General features: G+C 35.9%; 1 protein-coding gene across 2 annotated transcripts in view; it reads right to left on the reverse strand.

Moving 5' to 3' along the window:
- Positions 1 to 1,329: 1,329 nt before the first annotated feature.
- Positions 1,330 to 23,458, reverse strand: part of LOC131677799 (uncharacterized) — a 33,232-nt gene continuing 11,103 nt past the window's right edge. Inside the window, exons 2-3 of one of the 2 annotated variants that reach the window (XM_058957843.1) lie at positions 11,817 to 11,942; positions 1,330 to 2,261 (exon numbers count right to left, since the gene is read on the reverse strand). In XM_058957843.1, the coding sequence (XP_058813826.1) occupies positions 2,152 to 2,261; positions 11,817 to 11,942 (236 nt within the window). In that variant the 3' untranslated portion in view covers positions 1,330 to 2,151. Of the gene's footprint in view, positions 2,262 to 11,816; positions 11,943 to 20,942; positions 21,553 to 23,458 lie in introns of those variants that run through there. The other variant, XM_058957844.1, reaches the window with a different exon arrangement.

Raw genomic sequence — 23,458 nt, forward strand, 5'->3', positions numbered from 1 at the left:
GGCAGTCGCGCTAGTGCACGCTGCTTCGAAAATCTAGCGAAATCGTCTTAGAGCAGCTGCGGCTGCTCGTTCAGTGAGCCATTTGAGCGACTTCCGGAGGGTTAATTTGTAATTTTAGCCATTTGAAAGAGATGCAAGCAGAATTTTAATACGATACGCCAATGAATAGTCCTTCTTCGACAATGCGGTTATGTCCCGAATATTAGCCACCCCTGGTTTTTGGTGTGGCTTTCGCTTTGTGGCAGGGTTGCCACAATCGATGACTTTCTTGAAGGATTTGTAAAAACCTTTGTTTTGTAGATTAATTTTAAAAATATTTGTTTATATAATGATTTACTTGTAAAGGTACCCGAGCAACCAGAAGTTTGGCTGATATTTAAAAAGAACACTTTAAAGCTTATATAAAGTTCCTAACTACCAAGCTGATTAAGCTTTAATGGAACTTGAAAGCTGCTTAAGCCGCTATTAGGACATAAAGTGTATAGCAAAATCACTTAAAACGAGAAGTTAATGCAGCTACCTTATCCGAACTTCCGGTTGCTTGGGTACAGAATTAACAAGCGTAAGCTTTATTGTACAAGTTAATAAACGGAACTATGTTTGGTGATACAGGACGAGAATCATTTGAAACGATTCGAACTATGCCAGAGATTCGCTTCTGCTGCGTACACAGATACGAACATTCCCTTTTCGCACCTCATGTCCAATGAGCACTCTTTGAAACAAGGCGATTTCTTTCATTAACTTGGAAGTTGGAAGACCATCCTCTTGTGCGTTAAGCGAACATATTTTCATCATTCTTTTTGGTGTGGCTTTCGCTTAGTAGCAGAGTTGCAACACTCACTGATTTTCTTAAACGATTTGTAAAAACCTTCTGGTTTGAATACAATCAATTGATTATGAATTTATTTCTTGCAGGCGGTATTAGCGCATTTACCCTAAATCCTACGCGGCTCTTCCCAATCGATAGGAACGGCCGCGCTCCACGAAACACAGCGAATTTGCACAACGAAGGGCTAAATGAGAACACATGTTTTAAAAATCAGTCCTGCGTTATGCAACGCATTGTGCAGGTTGAGTATACCAGGTGCAAGTGGTGCCAAGTTCAGTGAAATTCTAAAATTCATTTTAGATCACAGAATTAATTTAATTGGTAGTCATACTTTTCAATCAAATTCTGCTTTAAGAATTGTCCTTGAATTTAAACCAAAATGAGAGGCTTATTACTACCGCAAAGAGCAAATACAAGTACTAGTTACACCAAAAACTTGTGGCCAGAAATGTAATTTCTTGTAATACTTTCATAAAAGCGAAGAAAAAGCATTCTAGTTGTTTTCTGTTCTTGTTTGTATTTGCAAAGTAATTTTCACGATTCCTATTATTTTTACAGGACGTAGTAAAATAAATATTTTATGTGTATAAAATCTACCGTTAGTTGTGTGATCTAAATTCTAATCTCTCGTTTTCTCCCATCAAAAATCTTTCGCGAATTTTAACTTTCTTGTTAGTGAACAATGTAATAGTTCTGTACATGAGAACCGTCGCGAGCAAACTAACAAGTCTTACCGTAACCGGAATTTTTTGGCCGAAAAATTATGATGGTTAAGTATGTTAATGAAAATCGTTACTTTTGATGGCTGTTCGATCAAACGTAGATTGAAACCACTAATTTTGGGGTTGTCTGTTGTACTCCTTTTCGAGATTCAACAACCGTGAGACAGAAAAGTTTTATTTTTCATCATCCTTGTGCGTTGTGAACTCCAGCTTTGGTAACTAGTCAATACTCATAGATTTTTTCTGTTTTTCATATTCTACATACATTCGAATCGTGCAATATTTTGTGCGTGTGGAAAATGGTAGATAAAATGAGAAATAAACTTAAAATATAAATAACATACACATGTATTATAGCACTTCAAAAATCACCGCTAAAATGCCACAGCCTTAAACGCTTTGCTGGTAGTTGGTAGTAGCTAAGTACACGCTAATAATTCCCGTTTATTGAACATATGTATATGACACTGATGATGCCGTAGTTTTGATCCATTCTGTAGGACTCTCGAATCGTTCGAGTTAATCAATCACTCATTATAGTAGATAGTACGGTAAATATTTGGTGGGTGAAGGAAACTCCGTTTGTTCTCACAGCTACTAGCTGTAGAGATGGATTGCTCCGATCGTCATCCAAACTACTGACAGAATCCAGCTGGCCGCCTGGCTCGGCTTACAGGTGCGGGATCCCGCGGAGAATCTTGCTTTATCTGAAAATATACGAAAGCAGAAGGAGGGCGATTCTAAGTTATTTATGTTGTGCTTAGATGAGTTGTTGTGTTGAGTTTTTAGTGTTGGTTAATATATAAATCAATCATAGCAGCTCTTCAAAATCTTTTTGCTAATTATCAGCGAAATCAAGAGAACGGTAATTTTTCAAATTTATTGCTTATTCTCGTTTTGATCATGTCATGTACCAACTATCTGATCATTCAAAAACTGCATCATTTTATTTTAAGTACTGAGTTAATTTCAAATTACTTGGCATGAAAAATTCTAACTCATGCTAATTATTCAAATTAAATTTTATCGTATTGTTTGTTTAAGATATTTAGATGAGAGAGATTTTTTTTCTTCTGGAGTTAGAAATACTTGAATAACAAAAAAACTGCTCCATGTATAAATTCTGGGATAAATTTAAGTTTGCTTCATATAAATCGAAATAAGAATAGTTCAACAGTTGTTACGGCATTTAATTAGCAAGGGACTCGAAGGTGAAGTATATTTTTCAATATAAAGAGCCATAGTACTCAAGGGAGAGCAGGGAGTTGAAGGGAAAAAGTTTAGAAAAGCGTGGAAGGATCATATATGCAAGCTTAGAGCTTACCGGCGACTTAACTTTTTGTCTGCTACCGTAGGAGTCAAGATCTTTTGGCATAAGAAATGCGAATCACCTGAGTCTACGGCATGTCCGGACAAGCGTAAAGTAACTTGTTACTTCATGCTGTCGGAACCGACTCGTTTAGAGCTCACCGGCGACTTAACTTTTTGTCTGCTACCGTAGGAGTCAAGATCTTTTGGCATTAGAAATGCGAATCACCTGAGTCTACGGCATGTCCGGACAAGCGTCAAGCAACTTGTTACTTCATGCTGTCGGAACCGACTCGGTTCCGACAAAACCTTATTGTAAATAAAACACACGAAATCCCGAAACTTTAGAAGCACAGTTTTCTGTCAGTTTTATTGACAAATTGAGTTAAAATAAATAATTAGCACATTAAACTTGGGTAATACATCCTTTTCTACGTTTTTTAGCATTTATTATCATATGCGCCGATTCAATTCGTCGCCTAAAAATGATTGAATGGATCGTTTCCAATAAAACGTACAACATGATATGAGCGAATAAGAAGCACCTTATATATCGTTATTCAACAACAAATATATTAAACATTGCACTGGTAGAGACCATTATTTCAGCAGGAGAATTTATTTATGATTAATTCACTGAAAAAACACTTGCTAAACGCTAGGATAGGGCTAGTGCCATAATACGTGATACAGATACAGGTGGTACCCAATATTGCCATGTTTTTTTTCAGATACACTACCACAATCAAAAGAATCTTTTTGCATACAGCACACAGGAAAGGATCAGCAATGCGGCTAAGCTAAAATATAAACTTCAAAATATATTCTAGCGCATTTTCAGGTATAAGTAATCAGTTATTTCAAGTAATCCACCTGTTTGGTGAATGCTGAAACTTTATTTTCATCTGAACATAAAGTTCAGCTCGAGATAATGCAATGTTTGATGTGAAACTAGTCATTACCACTTGCTAGGTTTTGCACGGTTATTTTCTGCGAGCGCAATTCTGACAGTACTGCTTCTAACAGATGAGATTTATTCATGTGTGCGATGTTTATGTTTGTTATGATCGGGTGAAAAAAGTAAAATGATTCGTTTTACAAATCATGCAATGGCTTCCGTGACCGGGATACCTAGTTAAAAAATTCGGCAAAATGGAATATAAGGCATTGCGTTTCAATCAGATCTTTCAGAGAGCGTGAAATCGCCAAGAAGGCGAGAGTTCGATTGTTGCAGTGAGAATAGATGTGCAGAACATTTATTTTCATTTATGCTGAAAATTGAGACATTTCTGATAAATAAGCATTACATAGATGTTTAAAAAACAGTACACTCAGTCTATCTTCTGACCTCGCACAAAGCAGAAGGAAAAAAAATCGCTACGCTATAGCAGGCTATAGGCACCAGTGAATCAAGCCAGCTTTTGTTCTATATCAGTGCATAAACAAATTGTTTCGTTGCCCCCGGCTGCGGAGTGAAATGAGTTTGCCAAATGAAACAAAAGTGCCCGTGCTACGGGATAAATCGATTTCGATCGACTTTAATAAAACTCGTGTTAGACCCACAGCTCAGGAAGTGGAACAGTTAGTTAAGGTTAAAATGGAGCTTAATCTCGCTGAAGTTACGTACATTCAGGTACACCATGTAAAAACTGTGCTTCGATCACGTTTAGAACCTTAGCGCAGGCAGAAAACTTCATTGCAAAAAACACAACCCTCCCGCAACTTGACGTTTAGCCTAAGTTGTATGAAACCACCGTGTTTCGAATGATGTCGCCACCATAGAACGCCGTCCACAAATTGCGATACTGTAAATTTCTATGCGAGAATATAATTCCGTGACGTCTTCTACGAACTTGTTTTCTTTATTTATATTCGGAAGTGGTAATCAAGATGCTCATTTCAAAACAGCGTAATAATTTAATATAAATACAAACAAGTTAATTCGTCATTCTGGAGTTTCATAAAAGGATTACAAATTGTGCGGAATGTAAAATGTAAAATGCATGATTTGATTTGAGTGCGCTTCTAGTGTGAATTTTTTCTTTTCCCGTCGCCTTTGAAATATCTTTCGCATACGACAATTCTCGAAAGTTTGTCGTTAATCTTGAATACATTTAGTTTTGTGATTATCATTTTTCACTTCGCATTTAACAAAGGCGGTATTGATTTCGATTGTTTATTTCTGACAGCATGCGACATTTACGGTGCAAAGGTTTCCACAAAATTCAGAAGTGATGACAGCTCATTTTCTATCGGAGAGAGAGGAAACCAGTCCAGTATCATTGTGTGTGTTGTTTACATTGCAATGCAAATATTACTACCTAATATCTAAAATAATAAAACTGAATGAAGATGCTCACTAACTAGCATAAGCGTCGCTTGTTTGTATGCTGATGATTCCAAAAAATCATGAATCATTTAAAAATAATGCATCGGAATAAAGGTGCATTATTTTTATAATAAAACAACACCAAACCCAAAAAGTCTTCAAAAATGAATTATTGGAAGTAAAAAAATCTGAATAAGAAAATTTTCACTGTGAACAAGTTTACGCTTTTTTTAGAAATTGCTCTTGAATAAAGATTGATCCGCCATTTTAGACCCACAGACCCAAAAAAAGTGGTTTCAACGATTTGTATAGGAGCTGTCAAGTTGTTCCCCCTCTGAAAAAACAACATGCAACACGAGCTCGAATTTAATAACACCAGATTCAAGATCCCCGTGCATATGGAAAACGACATGGTGGACGTGTGTATCCATGATTTGTGCGGGGCACACTAGGGATGATTACATCAAACGAATCATGTAGCAATATGGAGAAGTAGAATCTATTGCGAATGACACCTAGAGAAATTTTTTCACCGGCATTCCCAACGGCGTTCGTATCGTGAGGATGCGAGTGACTAAACCAATACCGTCATCGGGGGTTAATTTTACGCCACGGGGGCTACTTTACGCCAAAATTAAAGAATGATACTTGAGCTTCTAGTTTAAATTTAACTTTATATGTTGTCAAAAGCAAAACATAGTATTATTCGCTGGGTCTACACAAATATAAAAAATGGATATAGGTTTAAGAAAATGCTTGCAAGTAATCGTAGTAGGCGATGAAACTGAAATATAAAATATACGCAAAAAGCATTGTAACTTAAATTCTCTTGGGAAAGTGTGATGTACTAGTCAAATTATTAGATAAGAGGATATAGATTACGTGAAATTAGCCTGGCAATGTAGCAATGCAATTATTTGTGTTTGTACTTTTTGTCTGTATTTTAGTTTGTTTGGTAATTGGTGACCATATGTCCATTCTATCTAAAAATGGGGTTACTTTACACCGAACTTCACTTGAGTCTATATTACACAATCTGTATATTTGATCTGAATTTTACTCTTATTTTGGTATGTGATTCTAATTCAAAGCAGATACTTTATTAGTTTGACTGTTTTGAAAAATAACAGTAATCGATCATTTGCAAGTTGAGTAGTGTAATTGCAATGGCGCAAACATATAATAACGCTATCGTTTCTAGACGTATTTAAACTATGTGTATTGAAGCAATTTGTTGTGGAATGACGTAAAAAGTAGCGAGAAATAGTTCTGCAGTGAGGCGAATGACCTTATGGTTAAACATTGCTAAACAAAAAGGTCCTTAGTATATTGGAAATGGATATCTAAAGATGGATGAACTGACCTGACCATTTAATATAACAGTAGGGGAAACCGAGGAGATTTGAAACAGAGGAGAGTTGAAACAGTGCCCATTACTAGCGAAACAGTACCGATAGGGACTCAACAATAATGCAGTTGTTTTATTAATATCGTGCCTACACATCCTCTAAAATACACCATCGACGTTAAATGAGTGGTTAAGTATTTACGGTAAACACATTTCAAAAAATGGGCAAAAATAAGTTTTCGTTATATTCTTTAAATTTGTATAAATAGGATATTAAGTGATGTTTAACATGACAATATCATTAGTATGTAGTCTTACAGTTGACATTTATGAATTGTATGCGTTTCTTTTAATCTTTGCAATGTATAAATTGTAGATTGTGGATTATACCTTACTTCTCGACCTAGGAGAGTTGAAACACCTTGTTTCAACTCTCCTCGATGATGAACTTCTAGTCTTATGGCAATGTTATAATCACAATAACGTTCCTGAACTAATAATAATAATCAAGATTCTTCTTTCCTAAATTGAAAACCGTGATCAATATTCTCAGTTTATTAGTTTTGAATCATTTATAGCAGCGGAACATGCATTTGTTCTAATTGTTTACTCCTATCAGCTTCTGAAGCTTGAAGCGAAGTGACAAAAATTCAAAATAAGCCAAACACTACCGATATGGATACCAAATTATCTATTTTCATAAACCCGTATAAATAGTATCATTGGTCTTATCACTCATTTTAATGGATACAGAATGTCCTAGGGGAAGTAGTTGAAAAATATTACATAACTAAATATGTGAAAATAGGTATCCGATTTCTTGATTTTACAGCTATAGTTAATTAGTGTTTAGATAAAGTATCTTACTGTTATTACTGTTGGGATAAGTGCAGAAATTCCTGCATTTATAACTAAAATCTAACATAAATTTTCAAAACAATTGTCAGTTTATACGTAGATAAACACTGTGAAAAATAGTGATAAGAATGCATGTCATTTTAAGGAATTATCTTAGCGTGAACGAATAAAAATGACACAATTGTAATATTTGATGCTTTAGAAAACGTTTTGATAATATTAAAAATAATTAATTACTTGTTTTAACTCACATTGATTACCTCGGTAGGAGGAGAGTTGAAACAAAGAAAACACTATTACAAAAATCTATATATTGATGCTTTGTTGTTGATTTGTACCAGTTATTCTGATGTAATTTGATAAAGCATAAGCAGAAGTAGGAAATTTAAAAATAAGCAATCATCGAATGACAGCTTTTGTCGATTTATTAAAAAAAAACAAAAATTGTTTCAACCCTCCTCGGTCTCCCCTATCATTCGCGTTTCTGATGGAAAAGCCTTTGCACTCTGGAACACAATTAAAACTACTTTTAGAAAAATTCTAAAACAAGGTTGTCTAATTCATAAGGCTCAATAAAAAGTATATCATGTAAAAGTGTTTTTTTTTCTCGGCTTGTTGTTTTCATTGTAGGACTTATTGACTCTCCAAAAACAAAGTTATTGGATGCGTGGTACGCAGTTCTTGAATATACCCTTTTATTTTTACGAGCACGACATTCATTTGCATTCACACATAAATAACGATCATAATCCATAACAACAAATCAAGAAGTTAACATGATTTTGAAAAAAAACTTTTTGACGTAATGTAGCCCCCCTGTGGGGGCGACTTTACGCCAATTTTTAGTTCTTTATATCTCATATTCAATCTTGATTTTCCAAAAGATCTTTTCACTGACTTTTGAGGTACTTCTACCATATGTAAAACATCAAACAGTTTCAAATTTGAAGTTGCATGATCGTAGTTTTTGAGTGTAATGTACATAACGTTCTATTTTTGGCGTAAAGTAACCTCCGATGACGGTACCTCCTTAGATGACTATCGAATGCAAATCACCGAAGGAAGGCGTGACCTACACCCAAAATCCGGCGGGTATGTTTCTATTACTTTTGGGTAAGATTCTATTGTCTTTTCGGTAACAGACCACGCAATTGTGCAATGCGGTATTAAACTCATATTCCCGTAAAGGTAATAAACGGTTGAATGACGAATTTCAGTTGCTGTTCATGTATGTGCATCACACAATCAAACACTTTTTCAGTATGTGTCAACCTTGGCTCTGTTCGCACGTAGGATAATTTGATCAATTTCTATGATAGTATTAGTACTGAGTCAAACCAACCGGAATCTTGGCGGATATCCAACCAAATTCAGGCTTAAATCTGCCCCAATATTGGCAGAAACCAGCCAAAATTACGGATTTTTTACTGGGTAGGTTGGATAGCGAAATAAAAATTTTAGGCAGTTTCCGGTTCCGGCCTAGTTGCCAGAATCGGCACAGTTCCCGATCCGGACCAGTTCCCAAATCCGGACATCTCGGATCTGGACCAGTACCCAGATCCGAACCAGTTCCCGGATCTGGACCAGTATCCGGATTCGGACCAGTACCCGGATCCGGACCAGTACCCGGATCTAGCCCATCCCCTTTCCAAGTCCCGACCTGAACCTGGCCCAGACTTGGTGCTTAGATCCAGACAAGTGTCTGGATCCGGACCCTCGGTTCGGATACGTGGATCCAAACCGTAGGTCTTGCTTCCCGTACATGACGGGAAGGAATGTTCATGTTTTGTGCAGTCGCTACCTTGCTGTTAACGCACGGACGTTAGAAAAGAAATTTCAATTTAACACCGGCCGAAGTATCCCACCACTATTCCGAGTCGTTTTTTCTGACAGTGCTTTGAAGCTAGCCGAGTGTGAGCCGATCTTCAAATACGGAATGTGTCGTTTAGAAAAAATCAAATCTCGACTCTAACCCCATTGTGCTCACTTCGCTTGATGCGCAATACAATGACAAGCAAAGTGCTACTTCCAGACAATCCGACCCGTGCAGCAAACTGCATCAACAAGATCTGGCAGACCGACATTCTTGGCATTTTTTTTATTTTTACTTATTGTAAAAAAATAAAAGATCCACGGCGCAGTTGTGCTAACACATTGAGCAATTTCAAATAAATATTTAGATTGAAAATAATTATATATGCAATTTAATATTCATTTTAATGGTTTTAAAATAATTTATATAAGGAAAAACAGCGAAAAAATGCGCAATTTCAATAAAATTATCTTTGATTCACTTCAATTCATTTTCGGGTCCATTATTTTTTTGCCTGTGCAGTTTGAATTTCGTATTGGAAATTCAATTTCTCATCAACATGTTAGAGTAACTAACATGATAAAAGCAAAACTCTCTGAGGGTCATTTCACCGGAATCGCTCTTCTAGACATTGAAAAAGCATTCGACAGTGTTCGTTACAAACGATTAATTGCCAAAATGTGGGATTTGTCTATGCGTCATTTGCAATCGACTGCAACGAAGTGTGAATATTTGTAGAGATTACCTAAACATTGTTCTACGAACTCAGCAAAAAGAATATTGGTTCAATATTTATCAGGGTCATATTTTTTATCCTTGTAAAATTTGATTCCTAATCATAACTCACATTTTAACTAATTTAACACCCTTTCTGACTCTACGAAATCCATTTACCGGATATCACTTTAAAAAAGAACTACCCAGATTTAGATTACAAAATTAAATTATACCTACTTACCTCAGCCATGAAATGTTCCCCTCAACATTTCAACTTATTTATTTTACCGCTCACAATCCAAACAAAAATAAATCCAGAGCTCCAGAGCAAATGATTGGAGGGTGGTTTTAGTTGAAAAACATTCCGTCGTCCCCGACCATCGTCACTCGTTAAACATTGAGGTGCTAAATGTATGGCAACTTGCTGCTTCGAAATAGTGCCCCCGATGCAGTCAATCATCAGATCCTCCGTTCCATCAGACAAAATCGAAAAATCGAATCGGTGCGGCAAAGATAAAATGTGCACACATACAGCAGATATTGTGTATGTATATTATTGAAAATTGTTTAACACCTAGTTTGAGAATTGCTCGAAAGCTATCAACAAGTTTCCTACACTCGGACTTTCTATCGCGCGTGAGTTATCTTGTATGGATATTTGAAATTTGGATGCTGCAAGGAATTTTAGTGGTGCAAATCGAGAATAATAACACCGTAACAAGTATTTAAATTGTGCTAATCACACATGCCTGGCGAATACTATGTTGAAGTACAGAACTAATCAACCAAGACCGCATAAATCAAGATCAAACCCGGCAACATCGATACCGCACGATCCCTTTGAATAGCATTTGCCACTTGAAACTGTCACGGTTTGAGTAAGTGGCACTCGATATTCACTAAGAGATCGATGATGCGTTGCGGAAACCAGATCGGCAAACCGCAAATCGACTTTCCTTTATACACTGGTGTGACTTAATGAACTTGGCCTTATGCCGTTTTTGCTTGATCTCGAAATTGAATTAGCTTCTAGCGCCATCCGTTTTCAGTTCATATATCTTGGCAGATATTGGAGTTAGAACCTGACTCAGTTTTGATTCAAGAGTAATAAGGGCATTGGTTGTGTAGATTTTCTCTCAATCTTCACCTATTCCATCGAGGCAAATTTCCAGTGATTCTCAAGAATTCGAACAAAGTTTTTTGCCAGAGTTCAAACTTGCAACAGTCTGGAACTCTATGAATAATCAAGATTCAGTTGCTTTTGTTGTTTCAGGTCAATAAATGTGTCATGCAGTCATGAAAATAAAATGTATACTGAATTTAGCGGATATTATAAAACCATACTTGAATCAGTAATATGGTCGGCAAGATCAACAAAGATCAGTACAATATTATGTCGAAATTCCATTGATCGTATCGGATCATTCGCTAAGCCAAAAAACAGCGGAGGCGCACACACAAAAATGACGCCAAACCCCGAAAAAGTGTAAATATTTACATATCATCGGAATCGATAGATTTTATTGGCGCTTTTACTGCCCTAATCAAGCTGCAGTTTGTTGTGGTTTAGTTTGTACGTTTGCAGTGATTTGAACTTCGTTTCTGATGTAAATGTCTAACGAGACTCGAAGACAACAAGCAGATCTCAATCGAGCGGTTTGGTTTGGGTAGCATTATTTATAGGTCATGTGTGTAGAACCTGTAAATACAAACTCAAACAGTTGTCGGCCGTATGTGAAAGACCGATGATGAAGATTATTACAGCTGCTAGCATATTCCGAACAACTCCCTTGCGAGTGGCATAGGTTCTGGTTTATGTTACTGCTAGGTTGTTATTGATTCGCTTGAAATTGGGTTAAGTTCAAATCGAAATTTAAATGGGTACTTACACTCTCCAATAAGCAATCGATCACAGCAACACTCGCGTATCTCCCGGTACTTGCTGCAGGAACTTGTATGTGGCTGGCATCGTTCTTTCCCCAAATAACAAGTGTGCGGAATCCATGACAATTTTTCTGAAAACAATGGGAAATAGTTTCGCTTCAGTAATCGAATGGTTATAGAAACAATGTATGTTGGAGTGGTTTAAAACTGCACCTTTTCTATCAGAGCAATTATTCGACTAACTCAGACACGAAGAATCGGTTTAGATGTTTGCAAAGCGCGCAATGTCGTTCTTTCCGTCCAATTGATCACGTCGTCAGATTTATCGAAAAGAAGGCTAATAACTGAAATCCAGCACCAGAGGAAGAACTTCATAATCGTTCACTGGGTTGTGCTCGCGCTCCTTTCAAAAACTATTAGTTACGCTAGGTTAACTGTGTAGAACTTGTGTCATAGCAAGATCGATAAATATATGCAAACAAGATTGTTCGTGAATTGTTTTGTAGCTTATTCGACTAAATATGAACTATTCTAATCACATCTCTGATGTCTGGGAACTACCAAGAAGGTATCCATCGGTAGGTACAAAGGCCTAAATTGTTCATTTCTATTCATCGAACAATGAACTTCAGTAATCTCTTTATCATGTTTTCATCGCCTCAGTCGTAAATACACATGTTTAATACAAAAAAGACAAAGGCAAAGCCAAAACTTTTTCCACTTCACACGGAACAGTAGCAACCGTAGTCACATTCAATTTCCGATATCAAAATAAATCGTCAATATCGATCACTGCCCATGACCGCATGTCAGTACCACTTGCGTTTCCTAGAAGCCGAGTAATAAAGTTTGCAATGCATTTTCGCTGTGTTTTGCATTTCTGATAAAAGAAATGTATGTATAGGATTCGACTAAACTTTGATTTTTTTTTCTGAGATCCGGAGTGCCGCTATTGTACTATCTTATGACAAATGCCATTTTGCAGTAAACTGAGTTAGATATGCCATATTACTTGTCTAAAAATCTCTATAAAGTGGCGTTTTCAGAATTTTTTACATTCTGTTTGGTTACTGAGAAATAGGGTGGGTGCTCCTATAGTTGAGGTGTACCAATAGTTGCAGTAGTGGGTTATACGCCTAACTAAGATACCAACCATTAACTAATATTTTTTTATCGATTCATCGCACTAAAATTTTGCGACAATAAAACTGTTATCCTTGAAATTTGCTCAAATAACTATTGAAAAAAATTATTTTCTTAGAATTTTGAGCTCCCTTGCACCTATAGTTGATGTAGTGTACCTATAGTTGCAAGTCCCATAAGAAACCAATGGGATTTGCAACAATAGGAACCGAAATTAGCGATTGCACCACTATTGGTACATGTGTTCCTATAGTGGTACAAGCGGTTTTGAATACATAAATTGGTTACTAAGCCATCTTTATATTTTTCCTATGAAGTAGGGACTGAAAGCTTTCGTTTAATGTAATTACATTGCCCATAGGTCTATTAATCGATTTTTTATCAAAAGTTTTCCTTAAGCATGCGACTATTGGTACATCCACCCTAGCGGGAAACGTGCAGAAAAATTCTGTGATTTTTGTTTAAAATGACTGAGCTTAGGGATTGACACAAGATATCTTGATGTATTAGATGTATTTCTATGTAACTGTCTGAGAAACACAATAGCATAAACATTTTTAAAATAAAACTATACGAATTGTGAGGCAATTGCAATTTAAGTATTAAACTGGAAATATAGCATATTTGGCAACACTGTAACCAAAAATAATATTTTTTCTAGATTCCCTCTGACTCATTTCCTGATTGTTTATAGACCAAACTTAACCAAAGATATGAATAAAAGTTATAATTGATGCTTTATTTACAGTGACACAATCTCATTTTCGTACACCGCTATGAGGAATGCTTATATACATTAAAATTAGTAAAAAGTAAAAAAATATTTTACGAGACATTTTATTTATGTAGAAACAGTAATTTTTTTACAGTATCGAAATATCTGTTCTACGTTTCGCCAGATCAAAGTTTTTAACGACATGTTAAATAGTTGGGCGCAATCTTTGAACAATTTCAAAGATTTCATGCAGTAATTTAGCTTGATTTTGGTGAGTAATAATTTGTTTCCGTCCCATAATGGCAGTTAGTTTACTTTATTAACTATTACGTTAATTTGAGGGAATTTCATAAACTAGTGTAGAGGAAACTGTGCCAACCCGATCAAAATGAAATAACAAGATTATAGCACAATAAAATTTTCGTAACAGATTGTGTTATAAATTTGGTCTCGTTAATAGTTAAAATAACAGAAAATTATAACAAGTAACAACGCGAGATATAGTTTTGAAATCTTTTTCTTTTGTGTTTCTGATCGGGAATGAACACTTTTCTGTAGTCATAAAATCTATGTTCTAAGTAAAACAAAAAAAGAAATAACAGGTCTTAAATTACAAATAAATTGACTTTTACAAAGTATACGAATATGAAATTGTGTCACTTTCACACCAAGTAATGTTTAGTACGTGTACGGAAACTTGCACACTTTGGATTACAGATGATAAGAAAATGACAGATGATGATTCTACTACCACATTTACAAAACAATACCTATATTAAATAGCGCAAACATTTATGAAACAATATTAAACACACACTAGAGGTGTACGAATATGAAATTGTGTCACTGTATTAGGAAAATTTCCCAACCACGATTATGACACGCCATACAAATTTTGTCATTTGTCAAATGACATGTGCGATTGCGACTTATGTTTACATTTTTAGTAAAATCTCGCAATATAGTCAACCGATCTTCGAAATATTTGAGAGATTAATTCAGAATAGACAGAAGGATCAATTGTCTTCTCTGAATTGTTTCTACCATTTATAAGTTTTAAGATATTGAATCTCAAACTCTAAACATTGTGTTTCTTGAAATGTGCTAAATGGTGCTTGTCATAAGATAACACTATAGCGATGATATACTATCGATGCAGCTCGATGAAGTGGGATAATATCTGTATGTATTAGACCGGCAACAATTTTGACTTTTTTTTCGGAACATTGTTAAATCAAACAGTAATTGGCTTCACATAGCATTTATCAAATATGAGCTTTTTCCGAAAACTCTAGTTCATTCTCAAGAATTTTGAAGTTTGAATATGAAAATATATGAAAATTAGGCAATAGAAACATTAAATTCAGTACAAAATGCCAGTGTCATCTTGTGCACCCTAAAATCTGCAAATATATAGCTTAAGGTGTAAGGATCAACATTGCCGAAGACTACCAATTGATTCGATTTTGCAGTAAAGAGATAATCTCATATAAAGTTATGTGTTGCCTCTCTTTCTTGCACATGCTTAGAATAGGAATGTTCAAAAAATCGGTTGGTCTTCAAACTTAAATAACTTTATCGGGGAACCTCCAATCAATATGATATCTTCAACAAAGCTGTTCGTTATAAAATAATCTACGCGACCGTAAGTTTTGAGGTATGCAGAGTTACTATGGAATTTTTCGTTGAATTTTAAGTTTTTATTTCCGAGTTTCCATATATATTACTATACAAACTTAAAACCTCTTGTGGGTGAACTAGAGGTTACGGAAAAAAGCTCATATTTAGCATATGATCTGTGCATCCAATTACCATTTGAATTAGCAGTGTTCCGAAAAAAGTCAAAATTGTTGCTGGTCTAGTATGTATGTGGTATTATCGAAACTAGTTTCAAACGAAAGACCTAACGTGACAATTTAACGATATGGATTCGTTCGGTGACTCTCCGACCGATAAGTCGATATTCCAAGTCCGTGCTGTTTCAAAATATAAAGAATAGTACTAATCCGCTTTTAAGATTATCGTGTGTGTTCTCCGGAATCCGCGTCGCCGAGGTTTCGGCATTTTGACTTCTTTTGTGTGAGCGCATTTACCATTATACGGTCAGCAGAGCAGTGAAACAGCAGTGCTTCTTGTTTATATAAGCCTCATGGATACCGTTAAGTTTACAAGTTAAATACGGTTACAATATTACATTTCTCATCCTTATCCTTAATACCACATTGCACTGGGAAATAGGTCCGTGTAAATATGACTTCTCCTGATAATGATTTAGAGATAGATATTAAAATAAAATTGATTACCCGACTAAAATTGTACCGACCCTCCGCAACCGGGCAATTTGTAGGCTTCTTTCGGGCCAAAACCAAAAAATGTTCGAATCTATTGCAGATTTCTTGAGTTCTGACGGAGCGACATTCGGCTGTGACAAAATATCGATAATTTGCACTGATAAGCTTCGGGTAGTGGTAAATAGTTTGGAGCAGGCAAATCGCCGGATACTGCCCTTCTACGAAGGAGTACAGAGTATATGTACCAGCTAACCGGTGGACAAAATTTCCGATTCGACTCGGGATTGGTTGTTTTAAAGATCCATACTTCAACTAGTGGAAATACTGGACTGCAAACGTTTGCATTCAGCATCACTCGCAACTGACGGGAAGAGAACATATCGTCACTGTTGTACTATCTTACACTCAGGCAAAAAATACAGCGAATTTCATAGGAATATCGTATAATTTTTAGCCACAAGTAGCACGTATGTAAATCATAAGATTATCTTATGAAACGGTATTTATTTGGTAAAATCGGTTTGCTACGATTTCATGTTCCATAAGGCATCTTTGAATTATCATAAGACAATATTATACATTTCTCTTATGTTTATGGGAATCATAAGATGCTCGTATGAAATTCGAGTGACTGGCATATGCAATAACTTGTAAATTTTGAAGGTAATTATAAAAGTCGTATGTTTTTCATATTAATCTTATGAAAACATAATTTTGTTACTTTTCTAGTCATCATAAGATGAATCTTATGAATTTCGCTATGCATTTTGCCTTAGTGTATGATAAGCGCCATTTAGCACATTTCGAGAAAAACGGTTTTTGAAGTTTGAGATTGAATATCTTGAAACTTCTAAATGGTAGAAACAATTCATAAAAGACAATTGTCGCTTCTATCTATTCTGTATTAATCTCTCAAATATTACGAAGATCGGTTGTTTACATTGCGAGTTTTTGTTAAAAATGTAAACACACAAATCCATACAAATAAAGCATCAATTATTATCTTGTATTCATACCTTTGGCTTAATTTTGTCTATAAACAGTCGGTGAAATACATTTTGAAGGTAATGAGTCAGAGAATCTAGGAAAAATAGTATTTTTTTTGTTACAGTGTTGCCAAATATGCTATATTCCAGTTTAAAACTTAAGCTGCATTTTTCTCACATTTCGCGTGTTTTTATTTTGAAAATGATTATGCCATTGTATTTCTCAGATAGTTTCACACAGAAAAACATCTAATAGATCAAGATAACTTGAGCCAATCCCCAGACACAGTCATTTGAAACAAGCAACTCACAATTTCTCAGCACGTTTCTCGCTATACCTCAGTAATAAAGCAGAATGTCAAAATTCTGAAAACGCCGCTTTGTAGAGATTTTTTGGACAAGTAATGTATTTAACTAATAAGTAATATTTAACTCAGTTTACCCCAAAATAGCGTTTGTAATAAGATAGCACAACTCATACTCATATTGGGTGACCTTCACCGGATCTGCTCTTTGACAAGCTTCGTGCATCTGTTCGCCTTTTTGTGCCGCGAGTCATGAACTGCACCAATTGCAATCAACAAGGACACGCAGCCTTTCATTGTAGCAACAAGGCTAGTTGTGGAAAACGTGTTAGGAATCATGTGCATTGCTTGTAGTGTTCCCTTCAGGAACACTACAAGCGATCTTACGCAGAAATGCTAAAGTTAGCTACGCCAGCGGTCTCTACGAATATGTCTACCGTAAACCGGGGTGACATTGATCACTTTTCGAAGTAATCATTGCATATTTTTAGGCGCAACACATTTTTTTCAAGTTTAATATTTTTAAACCATGTACTGATGTAAGGAGAACAAGATTGGATGGTTTTACCTGAAATTGTCCACTTACAGCTATTTTTCCAAAAATGATTTCAAGTTGATGTCCGTTTTCGTATTCCGGGGTGACTTTGATAACCTGCATGTTCACCCACATTAAGTTATTGATGTCAATGTTTTTCATTCAAATGTTTGTTTAAACTAATTCTGGAAAGATACTCATTGTTAAATAGATGTTAATTGGTATTATACAAAGTATGTAGGGTAAGGTGGGGCAAATCCGACCTAGTAAATGGTTTTGGCTGTTAAATGCTCATTTTACATTGGATCCAGTCGTTTTATATACCAAATTAAAGGTGAGACTCTTGGACAACTTTTTATATATAGCATTTTATTTGGATCTTTGGAATATCTTGTGATACAAGCGTTTTACAAAAATGTTCATTTTTGCTGTTTTCAAAAATGGTGGGGTAAACCCGACCCCCTATGTTTTTGGTTGATTTAGTGCAGATATTATCCAAATTTTATGGTTTTTCAATGATAAATCAATGAATGTTGTGTCATTGAATTGTAACATGAAGAAAATGGAATTCAATGTCAACCTTGGAATGCTAAAATCACGAGCAGTAGCACGTAATGATATTTCCATTTGCATCGGAGTAATTGCTCGATGAATACTATAATCTTAATTTTTTTGTGTCTTTTGTTTGTAATTATGAACCATTTTGCATAAAAATAATAAATAATAACAATAAAAATATATTGCAATTTGAAAAATAAAAATTTTCTTAGCAAATAAGCGGTCGGATTTACCCCAATATTTAGTGGTCGGATTTGCCCCACGGCGTCATTTTTCATTACGATGCAATTAAAAAAAAATATGAAAAAGATTGAACTAAATTCTTCTACGCACTTTGTAGGACTTTAATCAAAGAATTTAAATCCACTTACATTTATTATGCAATCACTTTAACAATCAGAAATATCCTGTAGTCAATGATGCACAAAAGTCAAATCAAAAGTTGTAAAAACACACTTTTTGTCGTTTGAGCATCTCAATGTAGACTAATGAAATGCTGTCATACCACAATTATGATTATTTTCGATGCTCTACACGACAACATTGATATTAGTTCGCGTAGTGCTTCTGATTTTCGGTAACAGAGGGGGGTCGGGTTTACCCAACGGTCGGATTTGCCCCACCTTACCCTACTGTAAAATTCGAGTAACCAAAATTCGTATAATTTGTGTCCAACTAGAATGAAAGATTCTGAAAACCTTTAAAACTGCTAAAATTGTTTTATTTCAGTGCTTTATCAATGTACAAAATGTTTCATCCATTTTAACACGTTGGAATATTGAACAATAAAAAAAAATGTGAGTTTAAGCTTAAAATTTTTTGAAATGATTGCCAACTAGTTTCACAAAAAAATGTATTTAAAATTAACAAACTCCTTAAAGTAAATTTGGTACATCCCACTCTAAAGGAAAATAAAATCTCGCTTGTAATTTATTACTCTTGCTCAAATCTGAGATTTATTTGTTTTATAAAAAATAGACACTTTATGAAGCTTCGTAAAAATAAAGTAAAGTCAAATTTCGGTTTTTGTAGTTTTTGTACCCAAAAACCGAAGAAAACACTCAAAAAGTATAACAAATCAGTATTTCATAAGTTTAGAGTAAAAATCATTTCAAACTAAAATGATTCGGAAGATTATTCCGGTTTTATAAGCGATCTACGAAAAAAGTTTCGAGTGATCAAAGTAACCCCGATGATCAAAATCACCCCGGTTTACGGTACTAACTTGTCTACCTACGAATGCGGTTTTGATGAACCCCAGAAAGAAAGGTCCTCTTCTGTGCTTAGAAGTAATAGAAAAGGGAGGGATATTTCCTCGCCTATGCTTCGTACTATAGACCAAAATGTGTCTCTTCAAGGTCCTCCAAATATAATTACTCGAAGAAGTACTGGTGCAATACTTAAACAAGTAGCTCCTGGTCCAGAAATCTGAGCTCAGAAAAGGAGTTCCCAGCACTTCTTAGAACAAAAAAAAACACCATTTGTTCCCCGATCTCAGCCAGTGAAAGAAACCAGCACTGGATTAATAAAATTCACTGATATTGTGAACCGTATTTTCACGTTTTAAAATTTTTCTAATCTTTTTGAAAACATCCTAATAAGATTTCTCTCTGTAGTAAAAACATTCTTGGAGCAGTTAATTGCGTAATGGTCCCTCCTTGCAGCTAATGGCTAATTTATCAAACGAGGTCACGAATTTGATCATTGTTCAGTGCAATTGCAGAAGTATCATCCGGAAAATCAAGTCTTTTGAAATTTTAATAAATGATTTGAAATTTGCATTATACAAACCATGGCTTATTTCAGAAATATACCTCAACTTCCACGATTTCAATATTATTCGTTTTGGTCGATAGAAATAGAGAATTCTCTAACGGAGGTGTAGTTTTGGGAATCAAAAAGTGCAGTTTTTTCAATCGAATTTACCTCCCCTCGATACCAAGCATTTAAGTTGCTGAACTCCTCCCCGCATCATGGGTAGTTAAGGCAATTTTAACTCGATGAAGATCAACCTACCTCACTCCTCGAGCTTTGTGACATCTTCAGAATGACCATTTTTAACATGGGAGAAATTACAAGAATTCCTGCTCCCCCAGCGCAGCCGAGCACTTTAGACGTTAGATTGCATGTGGAAGGTAATCCCTGATCCCCACGGTAGCGGCCATCTGCCAATCGTAATTACTATTGCTAACGGTCCAGGGCCTCCGAAATTCAATCAATCTTTCGTATGGCATCACATATTGATTGGAAGAGCTGTGTATCAGCGATATCCGGGAAAATCACTTTCTGTCTGTATCACCGTCTGATGACAGTGATCTTACGGGAGAGCTTGCTGGCTTTTCTTTAACATTCTGCGTTACATACCACTATAGATATCGCCGAAGTCTTCAATTTCGATAAACTTCTGCAAGGGAGTGATTTGGTTTGAGCCGTCCTGCAGTACAGGCCAGATCTAAGTACAAAGATAAGTTTACTATGAACCACCTGCAGTACAAGTAGAACAGAGTAATCTTTTTGTAAGGCACAAAGTGGATTTGAGACAATAGAACTTTCTTACGCCGGAGGAAAACCTTTTCGGATTAATGAGGACTTGACCAGTGACAAACAAGTATTAACTATATTTTACAAATTGATTTCCTTAAATAGTCTAAAAATGACAATTCATCATTTTGCACACCCTTTACCTTCTAAAGCTAAATTTGATTATTATTCTTATTCAATTTCCTGATACAAAGGAGGCTAGAGGGTGCACTGCTACATTATCCCTTTCAATGTCGGTAATTTACACGATTCACTAACTGTTTTGAATGAAATATGACTAATGGTCTAAATGGGTTAATATCGAACCCGAATTCAAACGCTGATTCTAGCATAATTGACGGACCGATCGATGCGATGAACGATATGACCCTGGCTATGCATTTAGTCACCATCGTCTGCGTGGACAGCGTAAATTTGTTTTGATATGAATGACCGTGTGGCTTCTATATGCGTACACATATTGACTGCACTCCTCCAGCTGATGGTGCTAGAGCTTGGCGCCGACAGACTGGCTTGATTCTCGGCACCGCAATTTAAGCTTAAATTAAACGTGTACCAGATACGAACTCCCACGAACAGCCTCCCAACCAGTGGTGGGAGTGCTCAGGAGTGTACGCGGAGAAGGCCACCGCGTACAACATCTTCCGGAACGACGGTAAAGAGTTTGCTGAAAATAATGAAATGTAGTTACTGGCGTCGGTTCGTTGACGGATTAACGAAATGAGCACTCTTTGGGGCACAGCCCGATATATGCGAAACCGATACAGTACTAACGTGAGCATGGACTATTCAAACCGATTGATATACGGATTCCGCCCTAGCATAGAAGATCTACCACAGCCCTTCTCCCCACGATATCGCAAACGAAACACCTTTTTTCGATGGTGGTATTTTCAATTGCTCTCTTATCATGTAGCAATAAAACCCGAGGGCACAACCAGAATTCTACTTGTTGAAGAATCTGCCAGACTTTTCCAAAAGATGCTTGTTGAATTTATTTAATTTTTTTTTAGGATAACATTTTCCCACATGATTGCAGACAGGTGCGTGTCATCACCATCCAAAAATCAGGCCTCCGACCACAATTCGTGTCGACCGAATGCAATGCTGTTCTCTATCCGGAAGTTGTTCGAGAAATTGTCTGTCAGATATAGAGTTTTTACAAATGCCAAAATATCCTGACTCCTGCGGTAGAAGACAGTCCACGCTTTTCTAAACTATCTTCCGTCAACTCGTTGCTCTTCCTTGAGTACCTATGGCTCTCAATACACTTCACCTTCCAGTCCCTTGCTAATTAAATGCCGTTACAAAAGTTAAAAATTGACTCAATAGTCGTTAATACAAATTAGTGAACTAAACCGCCCAAGAGTGGATGATTTCGACATGGAAGGTTGAGGAGACCCAATAGTGTAACAACATATGGATATTCAATATAATGAAATATAATTTGAAATGCATGTGGCGCTGATATATGTCAACTTTCCATTTGGTCAAAATGACAGACAGGGTAGGCCCCCACGTGCCAGTACTGCAGGAAGACGCTACATCTTGGAAAACTTTGCCCAGAAATTGTTAAATGAAATGCGATTAACAACCGAAACCAGCACACCGTCTTGTGCTGAACCAATGCAATACCAATACCTGCGGCTTGAGCAGTACAAATAGGGTAACCAATAGACCGCCACATATTTTGGACCATGTTAATGTATTTGCCTCTTGCACTGCCAGGTTTCTCTGCATTTGTTTGGTGTGATGTAACAATTACATTCCTTGGGCTGTCTGTTGAGTTACAATATGATTAGATCATCTCTAATTGTTTAAAATTAAACAGAATCCACAGTTTTAAACAATAATCACGTATTTCAACGATCGCCAAGAGGTGGAAGTGATACATTTTCAAATTGGATTTAAATATACAATTGTAATATTTTTTATTGATCATAACAACATGCATAATACCAAATCAGACAATTAGTTTGTCTGATTTGGTATTATGCATGTTATGTGTTTGAAAAGTTTTCTTTGCAATGTTTTATCTAAATTATTATGGAAGAGCTCGAAATGTGAAAAATTCATGCTGTAAATAAATGTCATTTTCGAGTATAAAACATGCATTGACAGTTTTCTTTCAAGAGCAGTAATTTTGGAGCAGACTCGTGCATGTATTGCATCAAAATACTTAGGCAAGCAAATATTATTGACGTTAACGTAATTTCACTACCTCTAGGAGTCCAAAATTGGTTGGTTTCCTTATGCCGGCAACAACGATCGCGCACAGTACCTATAAACCTACAACCAGCACCACCAAGAAAGAAAAGAATGCTAAAGAAAACGAATACACAATTACGGTCTATAAAAACAAGAAACAAACAATAATATAACATGAACGAGAACTATAACAACATGAATGTGAACGATAACGTGAGAGATGGGAGAGAGTTTCATGGCTCACTTATGCTAAACGCGTTTAGTGGTTTCGAATAAAATAAAAAGGCAGATAGTTCGTAACTTTTTGTAAGTAAAAAATCTCAATAGCGCCACTTGTCAATGTATTATATAGAACTCCTTAATTT

Source organism: Topomyia yanbarensis, chromosome 1, assembly GCF_030247195.1.
Source record: "Topomyia yanbarensis strain Yona2022 chromosome 1, ASM3024719v1, whole genome shotgun sequence".
NCBI lineage: Eukaryota > Metazoa > Arthropoda > Insecta > Diptera > Culicidae > Topomyia > Topomyia yanbarensis.